Below are 25,656 nucleotides of genomic sequence, written 5' to 3'. Positions count from 1 at the left end.
GGCACCAAATTCAGAGGTCAGGTCGAATGAAGGCACATCTTCTGTGCAGGAGACTCACTCTCACTTTTACCTCCTTGTGAGGGTATGGCAGTATCGGAGCCACAGGAGGGCCACCAGGTGGAACAGCAGGTTTGGTTGTGTGTGCTTTGTCCGTGTCACCTCTTATGAGCTGGAGTGGCACCAGAACTACCGGATTTGAACTGTTGCTCTCTCAATTCCTTTCCCTTTCCCCACCTCCTCTCCTTTGTCCATTTCAGTTTGTGTAATGGCATTCTTTTCAGTCAAATTCAGTTCTACTCTCACATCTTTGACTAAAAATATCTGTCCTAATGACTAATTCTTCTTTTGCTATAATGTTATAATATAACCTGTATGGTGTCAGTTCTTCAAAGGTGGCATTTTTGGATTAAATTAGGCATGTAGATGACCTTTCATACAGTAGCTAAGATCTCTTTACCAGGTGGGTTTGGCTACAAGTGTTGCTATTATAGAGCTTGATACATATTGTGTTAGTGTGGAGATCATGTAATAAACCTATAAGAAGTGGTTCTGCTGGGCAGCCAAATCTCTAGATATGTGGGGAAAGTTCAATGCCGTTGTTGCTGACTTACAGAGGAAAGTGACAGAGAGCTCCACTGCTTTTCAAAAGGCTGGGAAAAAAGCAGTGGCCTAATGTGGTCTTGAAATATATAAAACTCTGTACTGTAATGGTGTACTATTATATAATTCAGCCTTACTTTGCAAATATTTAGTTTTTAATTTAATTTCGTTATTACATTTAATAAGTGATGACAGTGATCCTGTTTTTCACACAGGAGATCTTGAATTATGCACACTTTGAGTTTTGACATTGAAAGTGTGCCATTACACAATACTAAAGTCCTTATTGAAGCTTATTTCAATATAAATAGAAAGCAACCATTTACATAGATTGAAACACCTTACTTTACTTGAGAAATAGGTGAAATGTTGGCTTTACATTTCCGTGGGGATTTCCCAGTTAGTGGATTTTATGGAAATTCTGGAGAGATGGTTACTAATATCATTGTTAGTACAGGATAAAGAACAAGGATTTAGTGGGCTGTGACTTGGGCTCACATTTTGGCATAAACCCATTCAGTACTTACATGACCTTGGAAATATTACTTAACTCCTCTGATTCTTAGTTTTGTTATGTGTAAAATAGGAATGATAATGTGAACCATCGCCTTGGATTTTGAAGAATTAAATGAGTTAATATAACAATGAGATGTTTGTATGATAAAGTCATGTGGTTCAGTTGCTACTCCAGCTATTTTCCCCCACAGAATTTGGGGAAAATAAGTTATAATTGCAAACATTTATGGAAGACTCAGAGTATGACAGGCATTGTTTGAGAACAGGCCTAGAGTCTTTATACAAAGGTGGAATGCTCCAGATGGTGCATGTTAGCGAAGGTGTGGTGTTTAGAACTCCACCCCTCCCCCACCCCCGTGATTATACTTCCAACATTAAGACAGTGATCAGTAGTATAATATTTTTGGTTTTTTCTTTTTTTAAAGATTTTATTTATTTATTTGACAGACAGAGATCACAAGTAGGCAGAGAGGCAGGCAGAGAGAGAGGGAGAAGCAGGCTCCCTGCTGAGCAGAGAGCCTGATGTGGGGCTCGATCCCAGGACCCTGAGATCATGACCTGAGCCGAAGATAGAGGCTTTAACCCACTGAGCCACCCAGGCGCCTCACTTTTTTTTTTTTTTTGTTATTATTGCTTTTATTAACATATAATGTATTATTAGCCCCAGGGGTACAGGTCTGTGAATCGTCAGGTTTACCTACTTCAGAGCACTCACCATAGCACATACCTTCAGTAGTATAATACTTAATACACAAAAATTCATCTAATGAATAAACTTCCAAGAAAAAACTTGGACTTTGTTGTATTTATACTTATGCCTAAAGGAACCCAAGTTTATTTTTCTAATTTATGTTTGACCTTCAGATTCTCTTAGATAATTGATTTTTACTCAACTGATACTTGATTTACTTTTACTAATATTATTGAATATGTAGCATATTCAAAATAAATAGTTATTTAAATTCTGTAGCACAATGAAAATATTACTGTGTGGGTATTTTAATTATGATATAGTATTACCTAAGCTATTATTCAGTTATATCACAGAAAGAATTCTTAAAATTAAAAAATTCCTCCAACAACAATTTTTATTTTTATTTAAATGTCATCAATCCAACTATATGAAGTCCTTTATAAATTATTAATTTTTTTTTCTAATTCTTCTTAGACAGTAGTTTTAGGTAATTCTCAAGTGATTTGAAAATAGCATTTCATTCTAAATGATATTTTTTTCTACAACCTAATTCATAGCTTGACTCACTTAAAATATTGCCAGGGAATTCAGCAACTTTCTGGACCTTCACATAGCTAAGGTTATCATCTGTGTCAAGTTTTTAGGACCTGCTGGGGTAGTCTATAGCTGATAAGGTCCAACAGAAGAACTTATGTGTATTCTCTCCCTTGCTACTTCTTAGAGATCACTGAGGGAACTTAGAGGCCATGATTTTTTTTTTTTTTTTTAAAAGATGTTATTTATTTGAGAGAGAGAAAGAGCAAGAGCAGGGTATAGGGCAGAGGGAGAAGCAGACTCCCACTGAGCTGGGAGGCTGACGTGGGACTTGAACCCAGCAACCTGGATCATGACCTGAGCTGAAGGCAGGTGCTTAACCAACTGAGCCACTGCAGGCACCCAAGACTGATCCTATTAGAGCAGTGTCGTGGTGGTTGTCTCCTGCAGCTGGTTTCTGTTTCATAAGGCTTGTAGTACAGTGAAATTGTTTTATGCTCTGAGAAAATATTCCTGCCACATCACTGCTTTCCATACCATGTGTCCCAGTAAATCTAGCTACCACTTGTCCATTCTCTACTTTTCTGAGTGTATTTTCCAGTTGAGAGGGCTCTTGTGATTCTCTTTATTATCCTCCTTTTTGGTCCTCTGAAATGTGTTTCAACTATTTCTCTCCCACTTCACCTTATCGTTACCTAACACTTTTAGCCTACCAGTTTTGTAGTATGTATGTGAGATTTAGGCAAACAGCATTAAATACACTTTGAATGCTTTTATGAGGTTCCTTTTCATTTTACTATTGATTACATTCATTTAGTTTACTGGGAAGGGTTAACTTTTTGCTTTTATCTTGGTGGGATGTAAGAGGACATTTACAAAGGAATATGTGAGAACATGGTACCAATAGGGATAAGGCATTATACAACAAAATCTTACAGCATACTTTGAAACTTTAAAGGTGAATTTTCATCACTCATATGTTCCATTTTTTTGGATAATTATCCCTATGGTATATGGCCCATTTATGAAAGTAACTTATTTTATATTTGGTTTGTTAATTTCCTTTTATCTTTTTCAAATGTGATAGAAATCATTATTTTAAAAAATTATATATATTTACATGTGTGTGTGCATATACATATACTTGTATGATGATGTGGAAATAAAACAGAGACTCAAGTTGCCAGGTACAGGTGGGGATTTGAAGAAGGCTATAATGGCATTACATGAGAAGTGTAAGTATTGCATTAATCATGCGTATTAAATTTATGTAGCCTTCTTTGGTTTATAGGACATTTTCACATCTGTCATCTTACTAGACATATGAGTTGTAACTAGACTGTCATTTTATTCAGCCCCCAAAATGGGTAAGGTATTTCATCTTTGCTGCAGCTTATAAATATGTCACTCACCTTCTGTGTAGGATTTCATTAGAAAATAATAGAAGACAGCGTCCCTAAGGAAGATAACTTAAAATTGCAGAAATTTTAATTCAGACTATCCATCTAAACTATAGAATACTAGGAACCAAAATTTATCCGTATATTAATTTCACCATGTATCAGCATCTTTTACTATCGTATATTTATTGTAAATTGTCTGATTGTCTATCTCACAGATTTTCACGCTTGATTGTAAAATATGGTATTGTTTCAGCCCTAACTAGTATACCCAGTTGTAAGCTTTAACTTGATGCTTTCTGTGGCAGCTAGCCTAATGTGGTCGACCCAGCAGCCACTCAGTTCTTGATTTATATACTTTTCTAGTTGTCCCATTATGAGAGTAGGGCTGAAGACAGTGCCGATTCCTTCCCGGCCTTAGTGTTAGTGCCCTGAGATGTTGTTCCCAATTTACCACAACCTAGGAATGTTTATTAAAAAATGACAGTCAGACAGCAATAGAGTTTAAAAAAATATGTCAGAGATTTTTTTTTTACCTCTGGCCTAGGAAATGTAGCTTCGTTCTTTAGAACGCTGGTGGTGTTGTCTTAGCCTTTCATTTTGTATGACTAACTTTTATACCAAATTGAATAAGCCATTAGCTTTTAGTCCGTAGGAATGTGGATCCATAGATATTTCCCATTAGACAAAAGAAAATCTATAGAAGCAGTATCTCCTGGGGCTCGGTCTTCCTCACTGGCCCTAATGGTGTAAAGCCCTGCTACACTCTACCCTTATGAGAAAGAACCTATGGGATGATCCCCTTAACATCCAGAAATATTAATTGGAGAGTTGTGCACATTCTCTCAGAAAACTTTAGCTTTTGTGCTAGACCACATTTATGAGGCAAATATTTTGATTCAGAGAAATCGTGTTATAAATTTTACATTTTTGAAACGATTACTGGACAAAATGATAAACTTTGTATATCATGTGTAGTTTAGAATTCGAGTTTTCTGAAATGGAAGATGCCATATTTAGGTGGCCATGTTGTTTTGACAGGTTTTTTTTTTGTTGTTGTTGTTTTTTAAAGAACTTCTTCTCCCCAAAACAGACCCCTACTGGTGATGGTTGCACAATTCTGTGAATATACTAAAACTCACTGAAGTGTACACTTCAAAAAGGTGAATATGGGGTAGGTGAGTTCTAGCTCCATAAAGCAGTTATTAAAAAAATTCCACTGCACAAAATATTTCCATAGGTGCAAACTAATAGAATTTTAATTTATATTCACAATCAAAACAAAGTGTTAGCTTCAATAAACATTTAAAGCTTTAGAAATATGCCATCACGTGTGAATTAAAGAATTAAAAAATAACTGTGTTCTTATTGAACAGTAGTGCACGTCTGTTATGGGAACTTCAGAAACTGCAAATAAGAAAAAAGACATTTTAGAAAACATGTGAGTCTTTTAATATTCACATCTACCATATATTCTAAGCCGTCCCTATATTTAACTACTTCCTTGGTACCCACACTTTTCTTGACAGCTTCATTAGCAATAAATAGCTTTATGTGACCACCTTAGGAAAACAGCGGATGTAAAAATATCCTCTTATAAGTGGTTTAGTGAAAGCCTCGGCCCACCCAGCCCCCCAGCACCCTGGACTGCGAGAGGTGTAAATGCAGGTGAGCAGCAACACCGTTATCCAAAGAAATACAATACGTATGTTGCAGAGTAGCTTTGGATATACAGTCAATTTGGGATTTTTTGGTAAAAATTTGCTTTAAGACATTGTGGTTTTAAGGCAAAAACTCCAAATCTTGGGCAGAATGGTGGCATCGATTCTCACCTAGGCAGAATATTATTCTGTTTTTTTAAAAACCCTTGTTATCATATTTAGCATTTGCTTTCTAACCACTAAAATTGTTCACAACACAGTTTAAAGATAAATGCAGTATCAGGCTTTGAATTTTTTTTTTTTTGTAAATATTAAGACCTGAGTACAAAATGAGGGCTGTATTGTGGATTAAGTGAAATATCTCAAGGCTGTGCTGTTCTGATAACTGAACCTGAAGTGACCTTTCTCAGACACAATTACAGAGCTGTATGTTTTTCCTTTAATTTCATCAGGGGTTTAATTAGTATACAAATAAAACTTCCCTTATCTTCCTTTCTACCTAATTGGCTTGTCTTCGCTTATATATGAAGTATGTGAAAGTGGGCTGTAATTAGGGTGACCGTGTTAACCTTTTTTCCTCAAACGTACTGTTGCCTAAAGGCCTCAAGGCCTAAAAACAGTGCTTTGGATTATTGCTTTGCAATCACTATGGCTGTCCCATAGGTTTTCTCATGAGCAGGAGGGCTTTGGGTGCTGCAGGTTCCCACTGCTTAACAGGATCTTCATTCTTCTCCCCACTAAATGTTTATTGATTATCTCGCTGTTCCAGGCTCAGCCTCCAACAACTTAATATCAGGTGACAGTCAGGAGAGTTCTCCAAGTAATTAGAGTTGAGCATTGGGGGAACAATTAGGAGCAGAGTTATTAAACTTGATTTATCCTATTCTCTCCTGAACAGTTTCTTGGATATCAGAACATCACACTTTCACAATCTACCCTGCTTGAGAAATTAGTGGCTAACCCGCTGCTTATCATTGTTGCCTTGCTGCCTAGAGGCACACCCTCTTGGTTTCAGTCATTCGGTTGGAAATATTAGAGTCCATAAAGTTTATCGTGGGTTTTAATTAGATAAACCTGGACAGGAGCAAAGAAAAGCTGAACTTCAAGTTTTATATAAACATGTAATATGTGCTATATTTTATATATGGTAAGAGTACCTGTGTGTATACATTATACACATGCATATAAATATGCCTGTCTTTCTTCAAAGCTCAGTGTTGAGATTTCCGAAGACTTCTACTTTTGTCATCAAAACCAAAAAGGGTGAATATTAGGGAAAGAACATAATATTGAACCACTTTTTCTGTCTCAGCACTCTGCGCACATCTTTATTATGGACCTTAGGACCCACTGATGTGGATTCCGTTGTCATGTCCCTCAACTCTTTAAAAGGGCATTTTGTGTCTCTAATTTAAGTCACCATGATTGCTATGTCTTCATTTTCACAGGAAGTGTGACCTACGCCACCTGGTTGACACCACTTCTTGTTCATTTTCTGAAGTTTCAGTCTTGGCACGGGCTACATTCACCTCTTCCAAAATAGGGCAAACAAGCTTTAGGAGACTTTGGTGACTCCCTGCCCACTCATTGCCCCCGAGAGATGAGAATGAAAGCCGGGGGAAAACAAGAAGATTTTGATATAGAGCAGAGATTTGGATTCTGAGAGCTATATGGTCTTCGGAAGGGTGGCATAAGATTGCTGAAAAGTCAAGTGACTGTGATTTGTGATGATGCCGGGATCATGGGTTTCTTTCAGACGGGACCAGTGAGCATCAGTTTAGGACAAGGCTAGAAGCAGCACCCCAAGTAGCCCTCACAAATGTCCACTGCGAGTCATGAGAGTTACTGGGCAAGAGAATTGGAATGGATTGGCATAAATCTGTTATTTCTGTTGGAAAAAAGAATTCGAACTTTATGCATAAGTCGTGGTAGTGGATCATTAGTTTTAGCTTCCTATCTGAAAAATAGCATTTTTTTTTTTTTAAAATCAGCTGAAAGATGTCAGAAATACCAGCTTGAAAAGGACTTGAACGGATTTTACTTTTTTAAATCGAGAAATCTCATGATTCTTCAGTGCCTTTAAATATCTTAACACTGGCACAAAATACCTAGGTTTAGCATGGCCTTTAACAATCTATTCTTTGTTGTCTTTTTTAAAAAAAGATTTTAATCATTTATTTGACAGAGAAATCACAAGTGGGCAGAGAGGCAGGCAGAGAGACTGGGGGGAAGCAGGCTCCCTGCTGAGCAGAGAGCCCAATGTGGGGCTTGATCCCAGGACCCTGAGAACACTACCTGAGCTGAAGGCAGAGGCTTAACCCACTGAGCCACTCAGGGGCTCCTGTTGTCTTTTTAAAAGTTGGTTTGAATCAGTGATGCTTCTATATGGGATGTTCTTGATGATCTGTGAACACTGAAGATTACAGTAGACTATATCTTATAAGTAATTACAGTTTGCTTATTTTAAAATTTTTAAACTTATATTTGTCTGGAAGAAGCTTGACAGTTTGAAAAGTGAAATCATGAATTTAAAAACTTGTAACATTTTAAAATACTTGGTTTGACTTCTGGTTGCTTTCAGTGTGCTAGCAATCAGAGTGAGTTAACTGTTTTAGCTTCACGAAGGCTGCTTGAGTTTTCTGTTCTACCTATTGTGAATGCATTAAGAGAATACTGTAGAAGAATTTTGAACATGAAAATTACAGCATTTAGTTATTCTTAACTGGATATTTGAAGCAAGGCAGTGCACATTAATGTGTGGCTAACCTCTGAGAAGGAAGCAGAGATGTTATGCTTGTGTAACCAATAGTTTAGCTCACTGTATAACAAATGTAGTTGAAAAGTTGATAAGCTCATATTCTAGAAATTTCCTAAGAAAAAGAATGAGCAAATTTTTAGTCCTAAGGGATCCTGTGATCCCTATGTTATTTTATATGAATTCTTGAAAATACCTCTTTAAATTTGAGGTCTGATTCTAAGAACTTTAGCCTGAAAGTTCCAAACAGAGTTGTGGACTCACATTTTGAAAATTTTGTGCTAAGGGAATATTTCAGATTAAAGCAAATAGCAAAATATCAATCAACAGATTTTCTACTTCTGGGAATAGAAAAATATTTATGGAACATAAATAACTCTGAATGCAAATATTATTTGTAACTTTGTTAGATGAAAGGTGTTAATCACATTTGTGTTGCTACCTTCGACATGGAGTTATTTAATGGCAAATAAGTGAGTTTTACTGTGGAGTCCAGTTAGTTCACTGAGATGTCTACAGTGACCTGTTTTGGAACTCTTTATGAATAAAGTAGTGGTACTTTCCAGTTTGGGTTCCCCAGTCTCTTGGGGTCCTTATCCACCTCCCCCTCACTCACATACACACTTTGTCCACAGGCCAGTTCTTGTTTTGAATAGACTCTAAATTTCGTGTGCTTTCTCCCCTGAAAATCTTTACTTCTTCCTCATTAAAGAAAAGGGAACTTGAGGTTTTTATAATCAGATTTTTGGGGTGTAAGAATAAAATGTATGTGCTTTCCAGTATTTAAAAAAATAAGGCAGACTTGTATTTTGTAGCTAAACATTTTTTCAAAATCTTATCAGAACTATCATTTCTAATTAATAGGTGCGTGAAATTTTTGCAGAAAATTTGTTAAACCCTGATGTGTAATGACCCAAGTCTGCTTCTCAGTCAGTCTGTATCCTTCTTTGTTTAATAGCCTATGGCATAAATTGAAGTTAATTATCAGGGCTGACAAGCAACTCTGTTTTCTGTCTGCTTGCAGAGTCTCTCCGAGGCAAAGATGGAGCTGAGAAGAAAAGATCAATCTCTGCGTCAGCTCAATAGGCATCTCACCCAGCTGGAGCAGGACAAGCGTCGGCTGGAGGAGAACATCCGCGATGCGGAGAGCGCCCTCCGCATGGCAGCCAAGTGAGCACTCGGACCTTGGGGAGATCACTTAAAACAGACAAAAGATCAATTCTCACTTTCATGCTCCGGGTTTTAGCCCTGGATAATACAGTGTTAGAAAACAAAAGTACAGCTGTCTCTCTTTGAAATTCTCTGATAGATCCTCAAAAAAGAAAACTCTTAACTCAACATGCTCAATGTATATTTTATTGAGAAACCTCGGAAAAGTATTAAGTTTCTCGATCACCGCTCATTGTGTGTTTTGGGCTCTGTTGTAGTGTTACACGTTGGAGACCCGTGATTTCATTAATAGGAAATGGAATACTCTTTACTGAAAAGTTTTCCATCGTTCCTTCTTTTACACATTCCTCATTCCCTTCTGCCCCATGGCCCCCCAGATTTGCTCTGCGTATGGTATACTAATATTGCAAGTAATATTTCCATTAAAAAATGCTAGGATATAATCAACATGTGTATCATAACATCTTTTTAAGTGCAATAAAAACATATTGATCATGGAAAATTCATTTAATTTTATAGCTGTATATTCTAACACGTTCAATAGAAAAAATATACAGTTTTCAGAATGGGCAGCTATGCAAATGTGATGAGAGTGTTTTTCCTTTTACCAGGTAATCAAGTTGACATACACTGTGAAGTTCAAATTGAACAGTTCTCTCTTGGGTATTTTTTATTTGTTCCTCACATCAAATTTCATGGACTACTTTAAGACAGTCCTTTGTACAACAGCATGGCTTAAAGAAAATCTATTTATGGATTAAAGAAACATCTAATTTTAATAAACTCCTTGTTTTCTGAATTTGGAATTCTGAGTTCCTGTAATTGCAAATATAAATATATGTATATATTTATATACATATATATGTATATTACTTAAAAATTTTTTTGAGGCAGTGTAGTCTGTAAACAAAATTATAGAACAGGGGATCTGCCATCTACAATATCCACAACTTTGCCATTGGGCTTCGGAAATTGCTCATACTAATGAAAAAATGAGTTTACACAAGGCCAAAATATTGTCAGGTTAGTCATTTCCGGAAAATTGTGAAACTCTTTAATGTTGCACCGCCATATTAAGTTTTTGTGATTGTCAATTTTTAAAAAATATGAATTTGACTCAATCAGCTTTGTGTTGCCATTGTTCAGTCTTTCTCCTTATGGCAAGTGGAAAGCTTAGCCCAGGTTATTGCTAGTGCATCTTGCAGCTCTGAAAATTCTTAGATGAATGGGAACAAGATTACAAAGTCTCTTAATATTCTGTCTCCAAAACATTGTTGCTAATTCAGGAATCTGTCACATCTAGTGACCATGGGTACATGTTCTTATAACGCGAAAGAAAATTAATTTGAAATTTGGAGGGTTAATACATTATTTACAGTTTTCAATTTCTAATTTACTATTAAATTTTTGTCTTCAGTATTTTCATCCAAACTTTTAATTTAGCTTTACTTTTATTAAGTGTAGTTGGCATACAGTATTCTATTAGCTTCACATATACAATGTAGTGATTCAACGTCTGTATACATAAAGAAGTGATCACCACGATGAATCTAGCTACCAGATGTCATCATACAAACTTGTTCTGGTGTTAACTATTTTCCCTTTGCTGTACATCTAAACTTTTTATATCTTTATTAAAGTCAAATTCAATCTCAAGGCTGATAGAAGAAACTAGTTACTTTGCTTCTAGTCAAGGTCATAAACGGTTTTTGTGTAATTATAACACAAAGAACCTATGTAGAAAGGAAAATATTATTTAGCATAGTGTGGCCATTCAAAATATGTCTCCACCTCTATGATTTAAAAAATCTCTTTCATTAGAAACCAAAAGAATGAAAGTTCAGCCTTTCTAGTACATTTTAACCCAACAATGTAATCATAGCTTCTTTTTCTTTTTCACTCTTTTTAAAATTTCCATTACTTATTTTTTCAGTCTTTTTTTTAAAATTTTGAAGATCCATAAGATTTTTATTCCTCTAATTTATGGCAGGCAAACTAAAGATAACTAAAGATAAGAGTAACTAAAGATAAGAGTTAAATGCAGAATTATACCAGAGAATGTGGTTAGGTTTTGCATTTTTGAAGGAGTACAATAATAACCAAACCTTATTTTTCAGTAGTAACTACTTATACTAAAATGTGTAACATTAGTTGTAAGGCTTGAGTTTTACTAATGCCTAATTTTAATTTTTTTTTCTAGAGACAAAGAATGTGTTGCTAACCATATGAGAACAATAGAAAATATGCTTCATAAGGTACTATACTTTTCCTTCAACATCATTCAACTTCTGTTAGGATGTTGTTTTCCTAAACATTAATTTTATTAACCTCAAGATACTATAATTCATTTTGTAACTTTTTAAAAAATTAAAGTAACAAAAAGATCCTCCCGAATGACTGAAAGTTTATGTTATACAATGCTTAACTGTAAAACTTTCTTTAGAATTCACTTTATATACTTGATAAAACTAGAAAAATAGTGGTTTCTCCCAAATGCACTTGAGTTATTTGTGGTCTTTGCTGACTGAACCAGAGGTCATTATGATTCTTACTTGTCTCATAATGATAAAATGTTTGACCACACTCTCTAACCTCTTACTACTCTCAAACCTACTGTCCTATATATGTACATATAGAGGAGCCATAATACATTGTATCTGGCAGTACTTTTCAAGCTGTAATTTACCTTCTTATGAGAATATATTTAGTAATACTCTATTTTGAATTTGATTACTTCTCAATGATAAATTAACATTTAATTTGTAGTGATGAGAGGCATTTAAGGATGTCATCTTACTAAAAACTTAATGTATTAACTATGTATTTTTTTAGCATTCTAAATTCAAAGATACATTCATTATTTAAAAGTAGAGAAATATAATTTATGTGTGTCTATTATTGTCTAATAGACAATTTGTTGGAAATATAATTACCTAGCACTTTTAAGATGTATGGAATTCATGAATGAACCATATTTATAATGATTTGGGGCATCAAATTTATTATAGAATATAGCTTTGTAAATCACTTAAAAATACCCCAAAAACAAACCATGATCACATCAAATCCTCCATATATGCTAGAAACCTGAAATTTGATTTGTAGGAAAAGAGATATCTTTGGTTACATTTTTCTTGTACTTGGTGAGACCTTTGATAGGAGAAATCAGTTATGTTGTGTATATGGCATATCTTTATATACAGTTAATGTTGCCTTGAAATCCAATTGTTTGTTCATATTCCCAGCTACCGGAAAAAAAAAATCTTGGGTGGCAGCTACCTTGAGGAAGGGACTTTGATATCAGAGAAAAACCATCATCAGTGTGGAATACAGATGTGCCTTATCTTTTTTTTTTTTTGAAAGATTTTGTTTATTTATTTGACAGACAGAGATCACAAGTCGGCAGAGAGCAGGTGTGGGGGTGGGGAAGCAGGCTCCCCACCAAACAGAGAACCGATGCGGGACTTGATCTCAGGACCCTGGGATCATGACCTGAGCTGAAGTCAGAGGCTTTAAAACCCACTGAGCCACCCAGGCACCCCTGCCTTATCCTTTCATTATGAGAATGGGAAAATGTGTATTTTAAATATAATCAAGACTGACTGCAATAGGACAATTATAATCGTATAGTTCTTCAGTTGCAGTTCATCTTTCGATTTTTGTGTCATATGGAAAGAAAGATGTCTTTAGAATTGGCCTAGAGCCACTGTAGATTTACTTTTGCTTTATGGCTTTTTCCCCCTTCAAATTTAGTAGTTAATTATTTTGATTAATGTTTCTGGAAATTTCTATTTATATAGTGGTTTCAGAATTATCAGTTACTTCTCAATCTTGAAGTGAAAATTTAGGAAAGGCTAAATTGATTGTTGGGCTAATTCTCTTTTCTATGAAGTTTGGGTGAGAATGAATGGGTGCTATGAAATGGCCCAGAGAGTCACTCTGAGCTCTCAGGGAGGTGCTGCCCACTGGTCCTCATGCAGGTGTTTTTCTGGCCAACTCAGACTGTCCAGATGCATTTCACCAATTTGGAGAAATTGGGCATAGTACAAAAGAGGATCTAGACTCTTTCATGGTAAAAATGGTTGTGGTTACATTCAGACTCTTCAGTCCAGTTTATTGCACATAACCAAATAGTATAGCTATTTACGTATCTTAAGCACACGTGTTTTCAAGGTTTGCAGCAGTTATTCTAGAATAAAGTTGACTCTACCTGCTGAATTAAATTTTAATATTAACTTGTGACATAATGATCTAATAGAAAGAAATTGTTTTTGTGAAGACATTATTTCTTTTTTTCTTTTTAATGATTTATTTATTTATTTGTTTTTGTGAAGACATTATTTCTTTTTTTCTTTTTAATGATTTATTTATTTATTTTAGAGAGAGCAAGGGAGAGAGTGTGGTGGGGAGGGGCAGAGGAAGAGGGAGAGAGTGTTAAGCAGACTCCACCCTGAGTGTGGAGCCCAGCGCAGGGCTCGATCTCATGACCCTGAAATCATGACCTGAGCTGTAACCCAGAGTCGGAGGCTTAATTGACTGCACTGCTCCACCCAAATGCCCCCAGATGTTATTTCCTTTCTTGCATTTTAAAGAACTTAAACATTTGGAGATCTTAAATGTTTGGGTTTTTTTTTTTTTTTGAAAAGCAATTACATTTTATTGATATTTGTCAATTATTTAGAATTTGAGTATAGCTGACACACGATGTTACATTAGTTTCAGGTGTACGACATAGTGATTTGACAAGCCTATATATATATACTGCCATACTCACCACTGGTGTAGCTACCATCTGTCACCATACAATGCTATTACAGCATTATTGACTATATTCCCTATGCTGTGCCTTTTATTCCTGTGACTTTTTCATTCCATAACTGGAAGCCTGTATCTCTTCAGCTCTTGCCACTTTTATTCAATGTAGTACTAGAAGTCCTAGCCACAGTGATCAGGCATGAAAAACAGAGGCATCCATATTGGTTGAAGTTAAAAGAGGTTAAACTATCACTATTTGCAAATGACATGATACTATACATAGAAAATCCTCAAAACTCTAACAAAAAACCTGCTAGAATAAATGAATTCGCTAAAGTTGTAGGATACAAAATTAATACCCAGAAATCAGTTGCATTTCTATACACTAATAATGAAGTAGCAAAAAGAGAAATTAAAAAAAAGAACACTATTTACACTTGCACCAAAAAGAATAAAATACCTAGGAGTAAACTTAAGCAAGGAGGTAAAAGACCTGTACTCTAAAAACTAATAAAACACTTATGAAAGAAGCTGAAGGTGATGCAAACAATTAGAAAGGTATTTCATTCTCATGGATTGGAAGAATTGATACTGTTAAAATGTCCATATTACCTAAAGCAATCTAAAGATCCAATGCAATCCCTATCAAAATACCAACAACATTTTCCACAAAACTAGAACAAATAAAACTGAAATTTGTATGGAACCACGAAAGACCCTGAATAGTGGAAGGAATCTTGAGAAAGAAAAATAAAGCTGGAGGTGTCACAGTTCCAGATTTCAAGATATATTTGTTAATCTTTAAACTTGATACATTACCTTCAACTTTTCAAATCCTGAAATTATATTATACAAAGCAGTTTGACGGGATATTACTTTTTAAATCCCATTTGGGACCAATACTAGTATGTGATAAAGAAGGCCAGTCATCTTTTTTTCTTAAAGATTTTATTTATCCATTTGAGAGAGAGAGTGAGAGAGAGCATGACGGGGGGGAGAAGATCAGAAGGAGAAGCAGACTTCCTGTGGAGCTGGGACCTTGATGCGGGGCTCAGTCCTGGACTCCGGGATCATGACTTGAGCCGAAGGCGGTGGCTTCACCAACTGAGCCACCCAGGCACCCGAAGGCCAGTTATTTCCATCTAAAGACATACCTCATTTCAAAGAAACAGATATTTTATTTTAATTATATGTAAATATATGTATGAATATATTATGGCTTTTTAAATGTAGGTCAGAAGTTAACCTTTTATTAAGAAACTTTGTTAGGCTAATTTCAGGTTATTGGGGTCAAGAAAAATAACAAGAGAAAACAAGATCACAATTTTCCACGAGGTGCATTTTTTATATACACACTTCTTTATTTAGTTGAATTCTTAACTGTTTTGAAAAAACCAGAACTATTGAACTTTAAAAGAAAATCACCATTTTAACCATTTTAAAGGGTACAATTCAGTAGCTTTCAGTGCATTTACAGTGTTATGCCACCATCACAACTATGTGTTCAGAATATTTTCTTCACCTCAGAGAAACCCAGAAGCCATTAAGCAGTCCCTCCCATACCCTCTTACTCCATTCTGTGCATTGTCTTTTTACTTTCTCAGCAACATTCTTTGATGGACAAAAGTTTTTTAACTTTGATGAAGTCCATTTTTTTCTTTTGTTGATCATGATTTTGGTTTTAGATCTAAGAAAACATCGCCAAATTCCCGGTCATGAAAAAATCCCCTATGTTTTCTCCAGCGAGTTTTATAGTATTAACTCTTACATTTAGGTTTTGGTCCATATTGAGTTAATTTTTGTATATGGTATAATTCAGACTGAATTTCATTCTTTTACAGGGCTATCCAGTTATCTCAGCACCATTAATTAATTTATTTTTCCAAAGATTTTATTTATTTATTTGAGAGAGAGAGAGAGAGAGAGAGCCCAGGCACAAGTAGGGCATGGGAGTTGGGAAGGAGCAGAGGGAGAAGCAGATTCCCTGATGAGCAAGGAGCCTGATGGCAGGGGTTGCTCCCAGGACACTGAGATCATGACCTGAGCCCAAGTCAGATGCTCAACCAACTGATCCACCCAGGCATCCCATCCCAGCACCATTTATTAAAAAGACTTTTCTTTCCCCCATTCGGTACTTGTGTTGAAAATCTATTGACTATGGATGTTTAGTTTTGTTTATGGACTCTCAGTCCTGTTTCATTGATCTATATGTTGTCTATCCTCATATCAGTACCACACTCTTTTGATCACTGTGGCTTCGTAGTAAATTTTGAAATTAAGAATTTTAAGTCTTCCAACATTGGTTTTTTTTTTTCCAAGTTTTTTTGGGACTTTTCAGGGTTCCTTATAATTACATATAAATTTTAGGATCAATTACATATGATTTTAGGGTATGAAGAAGGAGGCAATTAGAATTTTGATAGTATTTCCATCTTAATATTAAGTGTTGTAATCCATGACATAGAACATCTTTCCATTTATTTAGATTTTCTCTGATTTTTTTCAACAACTTTTGTAGTTTTCAGTGTACAAGTTTTGCACCTTCTTGCTTAAATTTATTCCAGAGTATTTTATTCTTTGTGATGCTGTTGTACATGAAATTATTTTCTTTTTAAAGGTTTTAAAAAAAATTTATCTATTTGACAGAGAGAGAGATCACAAGTAGGCAGAGAAGCAGGCAGAGAGAGGGGGGAAGCAGGCTCCCTGCAGAGCAGAGAGCCTGATGCTGGACTCGATCCCAGGACCCTGAGATCATGACCTGAGCCAAAGGCAGAGGCTTAACCCACTGAGCCATCCAGGCACCCCTGAAATTATTTTCTTAATTTCATTTCTTGGTTCTTAATTTCTAGCATTTAGAAATATGACTGATTTTTATATGTTGCTTTTGTGTCCTGCAACTTTGCTGAGTTTTTTAGCTCCAATAATTTATTTTGAGGATTCTTTAGGATTTCCTATATATAAGATCGTATTATCTGCAAATAAAGATAGTTTTAGTTCTTTCTTTCTGATTTGGATGCCTTTGTTTGTTTGATTGCTTGTTTTTTTGTTTTTGGTTTTCTTTTTTATTTTTTTGTCTAATTGCCTGGCTAGTACTTCTAGTCCTGGCAATGAGATGAGAACAGATATCCTTACATTCTTCCTAATCTTAGGGGGAAAGCTTTTGGTCTTGCACCATTAAATATGATGTTAGGAGCATGTCCTTTATCAGACTAAGTTCTTTCTATTTGTAGTTTTTTGAATTTTTCTTATCATGAAAGGTTATTGGGTTTTGTCAAATGCTCTTTCTATATCATGTGAAATGATCTTTTTTTCCCCCAGTTTTCATACTACTAATGTTGTATACTACATAAATTCATTTATGTATGTTCAGCTATCCTTGCATTCCTGTTATACATACCACACTTGGTTATCATGTATAATTACTTGAATATGTTGCTAGATTCAGTTTGCTAGTATTTTTTTTTCTTTTTTGAGGATTTGTTGTCTATGTTCATATGGTATATTGGTCTACAGTTTTTTTGTGATGTCTTTGTCTGGCTTTGGTATCAGAGTAATATTGACCTCATAGAATAAGTTAGGAAGGGTCCCTTCCACTTCATTTTTTGGGGGGGAGGAGGCGTTTGAGAAGGATTTGTGTTAATTCTGTAAATATTTGATAAAATTTACCAGTGAAGCTATCTGGTCCTGGGATTTTCTTTGTTGGAAGTTTTCTGCCTTTTTTTTTTACGATTTTATTTATTTATTTAAACAGCGAGAGATCACAAGTAGCCAGAGAAGCAGGCAGAGAGAGAGGGGGAGTCAGGCTCCCCACTGAGCAGAGAACCTGATGCCGGGCTTGATCCCAGGACCCTGAGATCATGACCTGAGCCAAAGGCAGAGGCTTAACCCACTGAGCCACCCAGGTGCCCCATTTTCTGCTTATTTATTAATTCTTTTTCCTTGTAATAGATTTATTCAGATTTTCTGCTGCTTTTTAAGTCCATTTTCGTGGTTTATATGTTTCTAGGAATTTGTTTAGTTCATCTAGGTCACCTAATTTGTTGACATACATTGTTCAATTCCTTAGTATTGTTTTTATTTCTGTAAGGTCAGTAGTAGAGTCTTCACACTTATTTCTTATCGTGGTAGTTAATTAATCTTATTTTTCTTGGAAAGTCTAAGGTTTGTTTGTCAATGTTGTTGATCATTCCAAGGAACCAAATTTGGTTTTCTTAATATGCTCTGTTATTTTCTTATTCTCTATTATCTCTGCTTCAATCTTTATTATTTTCTTTCTTTTGTTTGCTTTGGGCATAGTTTGTTCTTCTTTTTCTATGTCCCTCAGGTAGAAGTTTAGATTATTGATTTGAGATCTTTCTTCTTTTTTAAAATAGGCATTTGCAGCTAAAAATTTCTGTGTGAGCACTACTTTCACAGAAGACTGTGTTTTGGTATATTATGTTTTTGTTTTCATCCATCTCAAAGTATTTTCTAATATCCCTGTGATTTCATCTTTGATCTATTCACTGTTTAAGCATGTGTTGTTTTATTTCCAAAATATTTGGAGATTTTCCAAATATTTTTTGCTTTGGCATTCTAATAAAATTCTGTAGGATTTGAATAGCTACCTTGTTTGATTTCAGTTCTTTTAAGTTTAAAGTTTGCAGTATGGTCCAGAATATTGTCTGTCTTGGTGAATGTTACTGGTACATTTGAAAAGAATGTGTATTCTGCAGTCATTATATAGAATATTCTATAGATGTCTAGTATGTTGATTTACACTGTTGTTCAGCTCTTCTAGTTCCTTGGGTATCTTTTGTGTAGTTCTACCCATTAATGAAGTGTGATTTTGAAGTCTTCAACTATTATTGTTGAACTATTTCTCTGTTCAATTGTGTCAGAGTTTTCTTTGAAATTATATAGGAAAAAAAGAGTTACAAATCAAAACTACATTATTACTGATTTTATTTATACTTGTGCAGTTTCCTTTGCTGGTGATCTTTATTTCTTCATGTGAATTTGAGTTACTGTCTGTTGTCCTTTCATTTCAGGCTGAAGCACTCCCCTAGGACATTTCTCTTAGGGCAAGACTAGAGGTAGTGAATACCCTCAGCTTTTGTTTATCTTGGAATGGCTTAATTTCTCCTCCTCCCACTTTTTTTTTTTTTTTAAAGATTTTACTTATTTATTTTAGAGATAGAGAAGAGACAGAGTGAGTGAGGGGAGGAGCAGAGGCAGAAGCACAAGCAGACTGCATGCTGAGTGCACAGCCTGATGTGGGACTTGATTTGCACAATGCTGGGATCATGACCCTGAGCTGAAATCAAGAGTTGGACGCTTATCCTACTGAGCCAGCCAAGCACCCCTTTCTTTCATTTTTGAAGAATATTTTTGTTGATATAAAATTTTTGGTTGACAGTTTTTTCCCCTTTAAGTACTTTGAATATGTCAACCTCAGTATTTCTATTTGGTTCCTTTTTATGCTGTCTATTTCTTTATTTATATTTTCTGTTTTGGAGGATACTACTCTCATGGTTTCCTTTGGTTATTTGTACACAGTTTCCTTTAACACTAAGCATATTTAAAATAATTGATTTAGCGTCATTGTGTGGTAAATTCAATGTTCAGGCTTCCTGAGTTCCTATTAGTTTCTGTTTTTCTTATGTACGTGCTATACTTTATCTTTTTGCATACTTCATAGCTTTTTGTTAAAAAGTGAATATTTTGTATAGTGCAATGTGCGAACTCTGGAAATCAGATTCTCCTCCATCCCTGGTGTTGGTTGTTGCTGCTTATTCTAGTGGTTATTATTTGTTCAGTGACTTTTCTGAACTAATTTTTTCAGTTTGTTGACATACGGTATTATATGGAGTTTCAGATATATTACATAGTGATTTGACAATTCTGTACATGACTCAGTGCTCACCATGATAAGTGGTCACTGTCACATTATTACAATATTATTGACCATATTTCCTATACTATACTTTTCATTTCCATTTAAAGTCTGTATTCTTTGTCAAGTATGGCCACTGAAATCTCTGTTCTGTTAACTTCATCATCTGCTATTGTTTCAACAGAGATTTCCTTAAATGCTGAGATTCAGGTGCTTTTTCCTTGATTAAGTTTTTGCTTGGTTGCTGTAAACTTTCAGTTAGTTTCTAGAGTTTTGAAAAAGTTGATTCTGACAAATTTTGTCAGGGTAGTCACTGTTTTTTTAAAAAAGATTTTATTTATTTACTTGAGAGAGAGAAAGAGAGCAAGGGAGAGAGCACAAGCTGGGGATGGGGGAAGCACACTGAGAGAGAGGGAGAAGCAGGCCTCCCACTGAGCAGGGAGCTGGACTCGGAGCTCAATCCCAGTAATTCGAGATCATGACCTGAGGCAAGAGCAGATGCTAAACTGACTGAGCCACCCAGGTGCCCCAGGGACTGACTTTTGGAGTTCCTTATTTCACCATTTTTGCTAACATCATTCCCTAAACTCATATACTTTTATTTGCCTAATAAATATACCAGTAGGTTTCTAATATTACTGATAATATAGACTCTTAGGATTGATTTTTTTCTTTAAATTAAGAGACTCTCCAAACATGCTTTAGTATTTCTATTGTGAGAAAAGGAGGAAAACTACAATAATTATATTAGAATATAATTCTATATTCTATAGAATTATATTAGAATATCGAATTAGCCTTCAGGGTAAGGTAATGACTGGATGTATAGGACAATATCCTAATTATTTAGCATTAGATATGAGAAAATTAAGTGTTTCTTGGGTGCTAACCAAATGTTTAACAGAGAGATGTCTTGATTTATTATAGCTGGAGGTAAACGTAAGTAAATTTGGGTAAAATTGGAATGCAGAGAAGAGTGAACTTTTTTTGGTAGTCATTCTGAGGCAGTTAGAGACTCCTTGAGTCCTATATGTTTGGAAGTATTAATGATAGTGTTTCCTGTGTATGATTGTAGTGTACTATGAACTTTAAATGTACCTCTGAACATTTAGGGAGAAATCTTAACTGCCTTTTCAGTAAAATGTCTAAAAGATAAAACAGGAAGTCAGAACCCAGAAGCTTCAAAAGACTTCAGAGGACCTTGCGTCTATAAACCCTGTAAATTTATCAGGCTGACTGATACAGGACAATAGCTAGGAAGTCACAGGAGTTTTTGCTGATATCCTTTGAGATTCATTTCTACCATAAAGTTACTTAAAATCTCTTATCCAATATTTAATAAGAACAGTTGAGTTCTACAAAAGTTTTAAAAGTATATGTTATATGCCAGGAGCTGTACCAATCTTTGGAGAATCAACCAACCAACCACAAAAAACCCCACTATATATATATATATATATATATATATTTTTATGAATGAAGAGAGAGAGAAAGAGAGACCATAGTCTGTGTGTATGTGTGTGTGTGTGTGTATGTGTATGTATGTATGTATATCTATATCTACATCTACATTGATATCTATCTATCTTTCCTTTCTCTCAAGGCAGAGGCACAGATAATTCCAGTATACCATGGTAAATAAGCATCCATTAGATGTAGTTCCACACCCATGTAGATGGACTTACTCATCTAGGAGGCATACTCAGAAATCCCACAGGTTGTCTGAAGGTTTCTTAGAATTAATGCCTGGATGGGGCTTTGAAGTGTGAAGAAAGGTGGGAAAGGTGTTCCAGTAGAGAGGATAGTGTGTGTGAGGAACCGCATGGAAGTGTGAATATCCAGACATCTTCAGTGCAGCAGGAAGTGCAAGGAGAGTACAAGAGAGGAGGCTGAACGAGGTACTTGGAAGCCAAGTCATCAAAGTTGTTTTTCTTTTTTGGCCATTCTAAGACCCTTGGATTTTTATCATGGCAGCAGTGGGAGGAAACTAGGGTTTAAGCTTGGCACTGATATGGTCAGATTTCCTTACTGAATCTGGGCTCTGGAGGGCATATTTGCAGACTGGATATCGTGAGTAATGAAGGTGGTTTTATGACCCATGGTTTTGTAGACTTGATGGAAACAGGAGAAGGTCAGACCAGGGCAGTGATGATAGGTGGTGTTAGAGGAAAGGATGTGAAACTTATTTAGTAAAATAGTGAATGAGGATGAAAAAGCCAGGGGAGGATTCCTCCCAGGATGAGGAGTGTGATTGGCTGATGGATGTTGGAAATAAAAGAAGAGGAGCGGGCTTTTTTTTTTTTTTTTTGGTAGGGAGAAGTAGGGAGACAGTGATGAGTTTTGTTTTGGAAATACCCAAGTTTGAAGAAAGGTGGGATGATCAGCAAGATATGTGAGTCTGGACCTAAGGGAAAAAGTCAGGCTAAAGATAAAGGTTTGAGATTGATTAACGTAATACTCTGGCAAAGAAAGAAGGCAGTATAGCAATTGGCAGGAGAGACAAGACATTATAGATAAATGGGAAGCTAGCAAATGCATTTTGAGAGATTAATTATGCCACCAGAGTTTGGAGTCCTTGAGGGATGGAATTCTGTCTCCTTAATTTTTATATCCTCAGCATCTATCACAGTGCCTGGTACCCAGTAGGCACTTAAGGAATGTTTGTCGAATGAGTCAAATTCTACCATCACCTAGTCCCTAAACAAAGCTGAAGCCATCTCTGTAATTTCAGTGGAGGTATTGCTGATATTGCTTTATTTGATTGCTAAAAATAGCATGTGTATTTATTTTGCCTAATCAAGAGCTAGAGGAATAGCCTAAATTTGATTAGAAGAACGTCTCTAGGAAAGAGGGGTGCGCTAGCAAGAATTTACAGGGTGTGATAGTCCTGTTGCAACCTGTTTTTAGCTGGTTCGACTCTTAAGAAGTAGAAAGATGAAAACTTCTTTTGTTAGAGTGGACTGTGGAATGGATTAGGGTCCAACAGAATCTGATAGTTGAAGACACTATCTTGCCAAATCTTTAAATGTGATTTTATAATCTTATCTTAAAGATGGCTAACCCAAATATTTGATTATACATAGTTATCTTTTGATTTTTAGTTTTCAGTGAATTTATAAAGAATGGATACATCACAGAACAGCTTTTAATTTATAGAGGTGGCAGTCTTTTAAAAGTGAAAATATGATTTAATGCCTCCCAAAACCCAATTTTTAGTGACTCATTAATGACTCTTTAAATGTTACTTGTGGTCTTGGAACTCCTCCACATTCTTAGTTTCTGGATCCTGGTTCTGAAGATCAGCTGTGCAGGACATTACAGGTGTTAGCCCAGCTGGCTTGCTGATGACAACTCTGTCCGTATAGCTGTCTTGTGTGTCATCATTCATATTGTTCAGTGTCATTCTGACCTAGCCAAGCTAAAAATGGTACTCCAGCTCAAGAGGGATTTAAAAACCTTGACAAATGAAAGATAAGATGCTACAGAATGTCATGTACGTGTGCTTAACAGGTTTTAGCCTAAACACATCTAAATGGCTAATTTCAGTTGTGCCCTGGCCTTTATCCTTTGCAATAATTTACCCTAGGAAAAAAAATATTTCCTAGGAGGACTGTTAACAATGCATAAACTTATTTTTCTACGCTCAAGTATGGGTTTGGTGTTTGTTTAAATAGCTCAAGGTCACAGTAATCTGTTTGTGGGGTACATTCTATGGTGTATAACCTACACCGGAGATTTATCATGCTGCCCAGTGCCTTTAGAAGATGTCCGTGATCAAATCACCCTCTCCTCCAGCCTGATAATTTGATTGGAGGGCTCAGTTTTTCAGATCCTTATTGGGATGTAGCCAGCTTGCTAATTTGATTCATGAGATCCATTTTCTAGGTCCATAACTGGGATGTAACTATTAACGCATGGGGTGGTGGCGGTGGTGGATTTGCCCTCTTTTCCTGGGTGACAGTAGCCGGCAGTCCTTGGAGCTTTCTGGCTCAGCTCCAGAGTTGCAGGTTAAGTTCAAGAACCTGCCAGCAAGAGAAGGCTAGTTTCTTACTTCCTTCTTTTCCAATGATGAGTGCCTGTGTTTGCTGCAACGTCCATGGAGTGTCCGCTTCTGCTGAGTGCCAGGGTCTCCTTCCCGTGGGTGTGGGGCACAGCTGGAACTGCTGCATGTATCTTGGGACGTCATAGCCTGGGAATCTTCCGTGTGAGATGATGACAGTGTATAAGGATGATTGCTGCACAGGTAACTTGTCTGTCAGTGTAACTGTGTGTGTGTGTGTGTGTGTGTGTGTGTGTGGCCATGGGAGAAAGAAAACACAAGTGAAGGAGAATGCCCACAGGTCCAGGGAAACTCCTGAGGAAAGGAAGGATGTTTGAATAATAGTCCCCATTACTTCTCACAAAACTACTTTTATGCAACTTACACATTTTTGGTAAGATTGCCAGACAAGGGACTAAGGCAAGTTAAAAAAATATAGTGTTGTTGTTTAGGTAGGGAATGGAAAAATTACCAAAATCCTAAGCAATTTGCCCAACTGTTAACTGTTCATTATAAATATTAAGAGGCACTAGGAATTAGTGCTAAGAGCACTGGACTCAGCATCCTTGTTTTAAGGATGTTTCTGTTTCACTGTTTCACAAGGTGGATGGTGGAATCAAGGGAGGTAGTATGAAGAGTACTTTGAAAAGCAAAAAGTACTTTTGGAAGTACCAATGGTACTATTAATGGAAGTATTACTCTCTGTCTATTTCATTATCAGATAGTTAAGGAAAAGGTAACAGACAGATGAAGATGTCCACTCAGATGTAACTATTCGATCCTTGAATGTCATTTCCAATGTGTTGGCAAGCTTAAAGCCCTCCTTCTCTCAGTAGGCACATATAAGAATCCTGGAGCTGCTAATGATATATATATATATATTTTTTTTTTTAAATCATATTCTTTCTTTTTCCTGCCTTGTAGAATTTGGGAGTTTGAAATGACATTCTTATTTGATCACATACTACTACGATATATAACCACTCTGTATGCACCATGGTTTTCTTGCTAGCAGTGTCCTTACCGAGTTAACTCTGGCTGATGCTCTTCTCTGTTTACAAAAGGCTCTCCAGTATGCCTATTCTACTTGTTTAACCAAATTTTATGTTGATTAGGTATGAGAGGATGTGCCAGGAAAGTTAGACCCAGTCATGTTGCATACCAGACTACATAAAACCTGAAAGTTTATCAGGAGATAGTACACTTATTTTATGAAACACTTGAGAAAAATAAGCCAGAAGGTGTCTGTGGAATGAAACCCTGTGGTACTGATAGAAGGTTCACCTGCTAGAAATTGTTGAGATATTCTCTGGTGAGATGTGGTTATTTAAAAAACTTGACAGCTGGTGAAAAATACTGTCTTTCCTTCTGTACCTTTAAGGCAGAAGATGGCCAACATTTTCTGTAAAGGGTCAGACAGTAAATATTTTAGGCTTTGTGGATCGTATGTTCTCTGTCTCAACTATTCAACTCCGTCATGGTAGCAGGAAGACAGCCAAAGACAATAGGTAAATGAATGGGTGTCATGTGTTCCAATAAAACTTTATTTACAATAACAGGCGGTGGGCTGGATTTGGTTCCTGGGCTGTAGTGTGCCAAGGACATGCTGCTTTCTAGTGCAGAGGTTGAAAAATAGTGTGTAGTCTGCACTAGTGTA

At 36.0% G+C, this 25,656-nt stretch overlaps 1 protein-coding gene across 6 annotated transcripts in view; it reads left to right on the top strand.

Moving 5' to 3' along the window:
* CCDC171 (coiled-coil domain containing 171) overlaps positions 1–25,656 on the top strand; it is a 306,243-nt gene that overhangs the window by 201,612 nt on the left and 78,975 nt on the right. For 4 of the 6 annotated variants that reach the window (XM_032307226.1, XM_032307225.1, XM_032307227.1 and 1 more), the window contains 2 exons: positions 9,185–9,330; positions 11,531–11,585. In XM_032307226.1, coding sequence (XP_032163117.1) covers positions 9,185–9,330; positions 11,531–11,585 — 201 coding nt within the window. The remainder of the gene's footprint in view (positions 1–9,184; positions 9,331–11,530; positions 11,586–25,656) is intronic. The other 2 variants (XM_032307229.1, XM_032307230.1) reach the window with 1 other exon arrangement.

This window comes from Mustela erminea, chromosome 12 (genome assembly GCF_009829155.1).
Source record: "Mustela erminea isolate mMusErm1 chromosome 12, mMusErm1.Pri, whole genome shotgun sequence".
NCBI lineage: Eukaryota > Metazoa > Chordata > Mammalia > Carnivora > Mustelidae > Mustela > Mustela erminea.
Note: the sequence above shows the minus strand (reverse complement) of the source record. Positions and strands in the feature narration are given on the sequence as shown.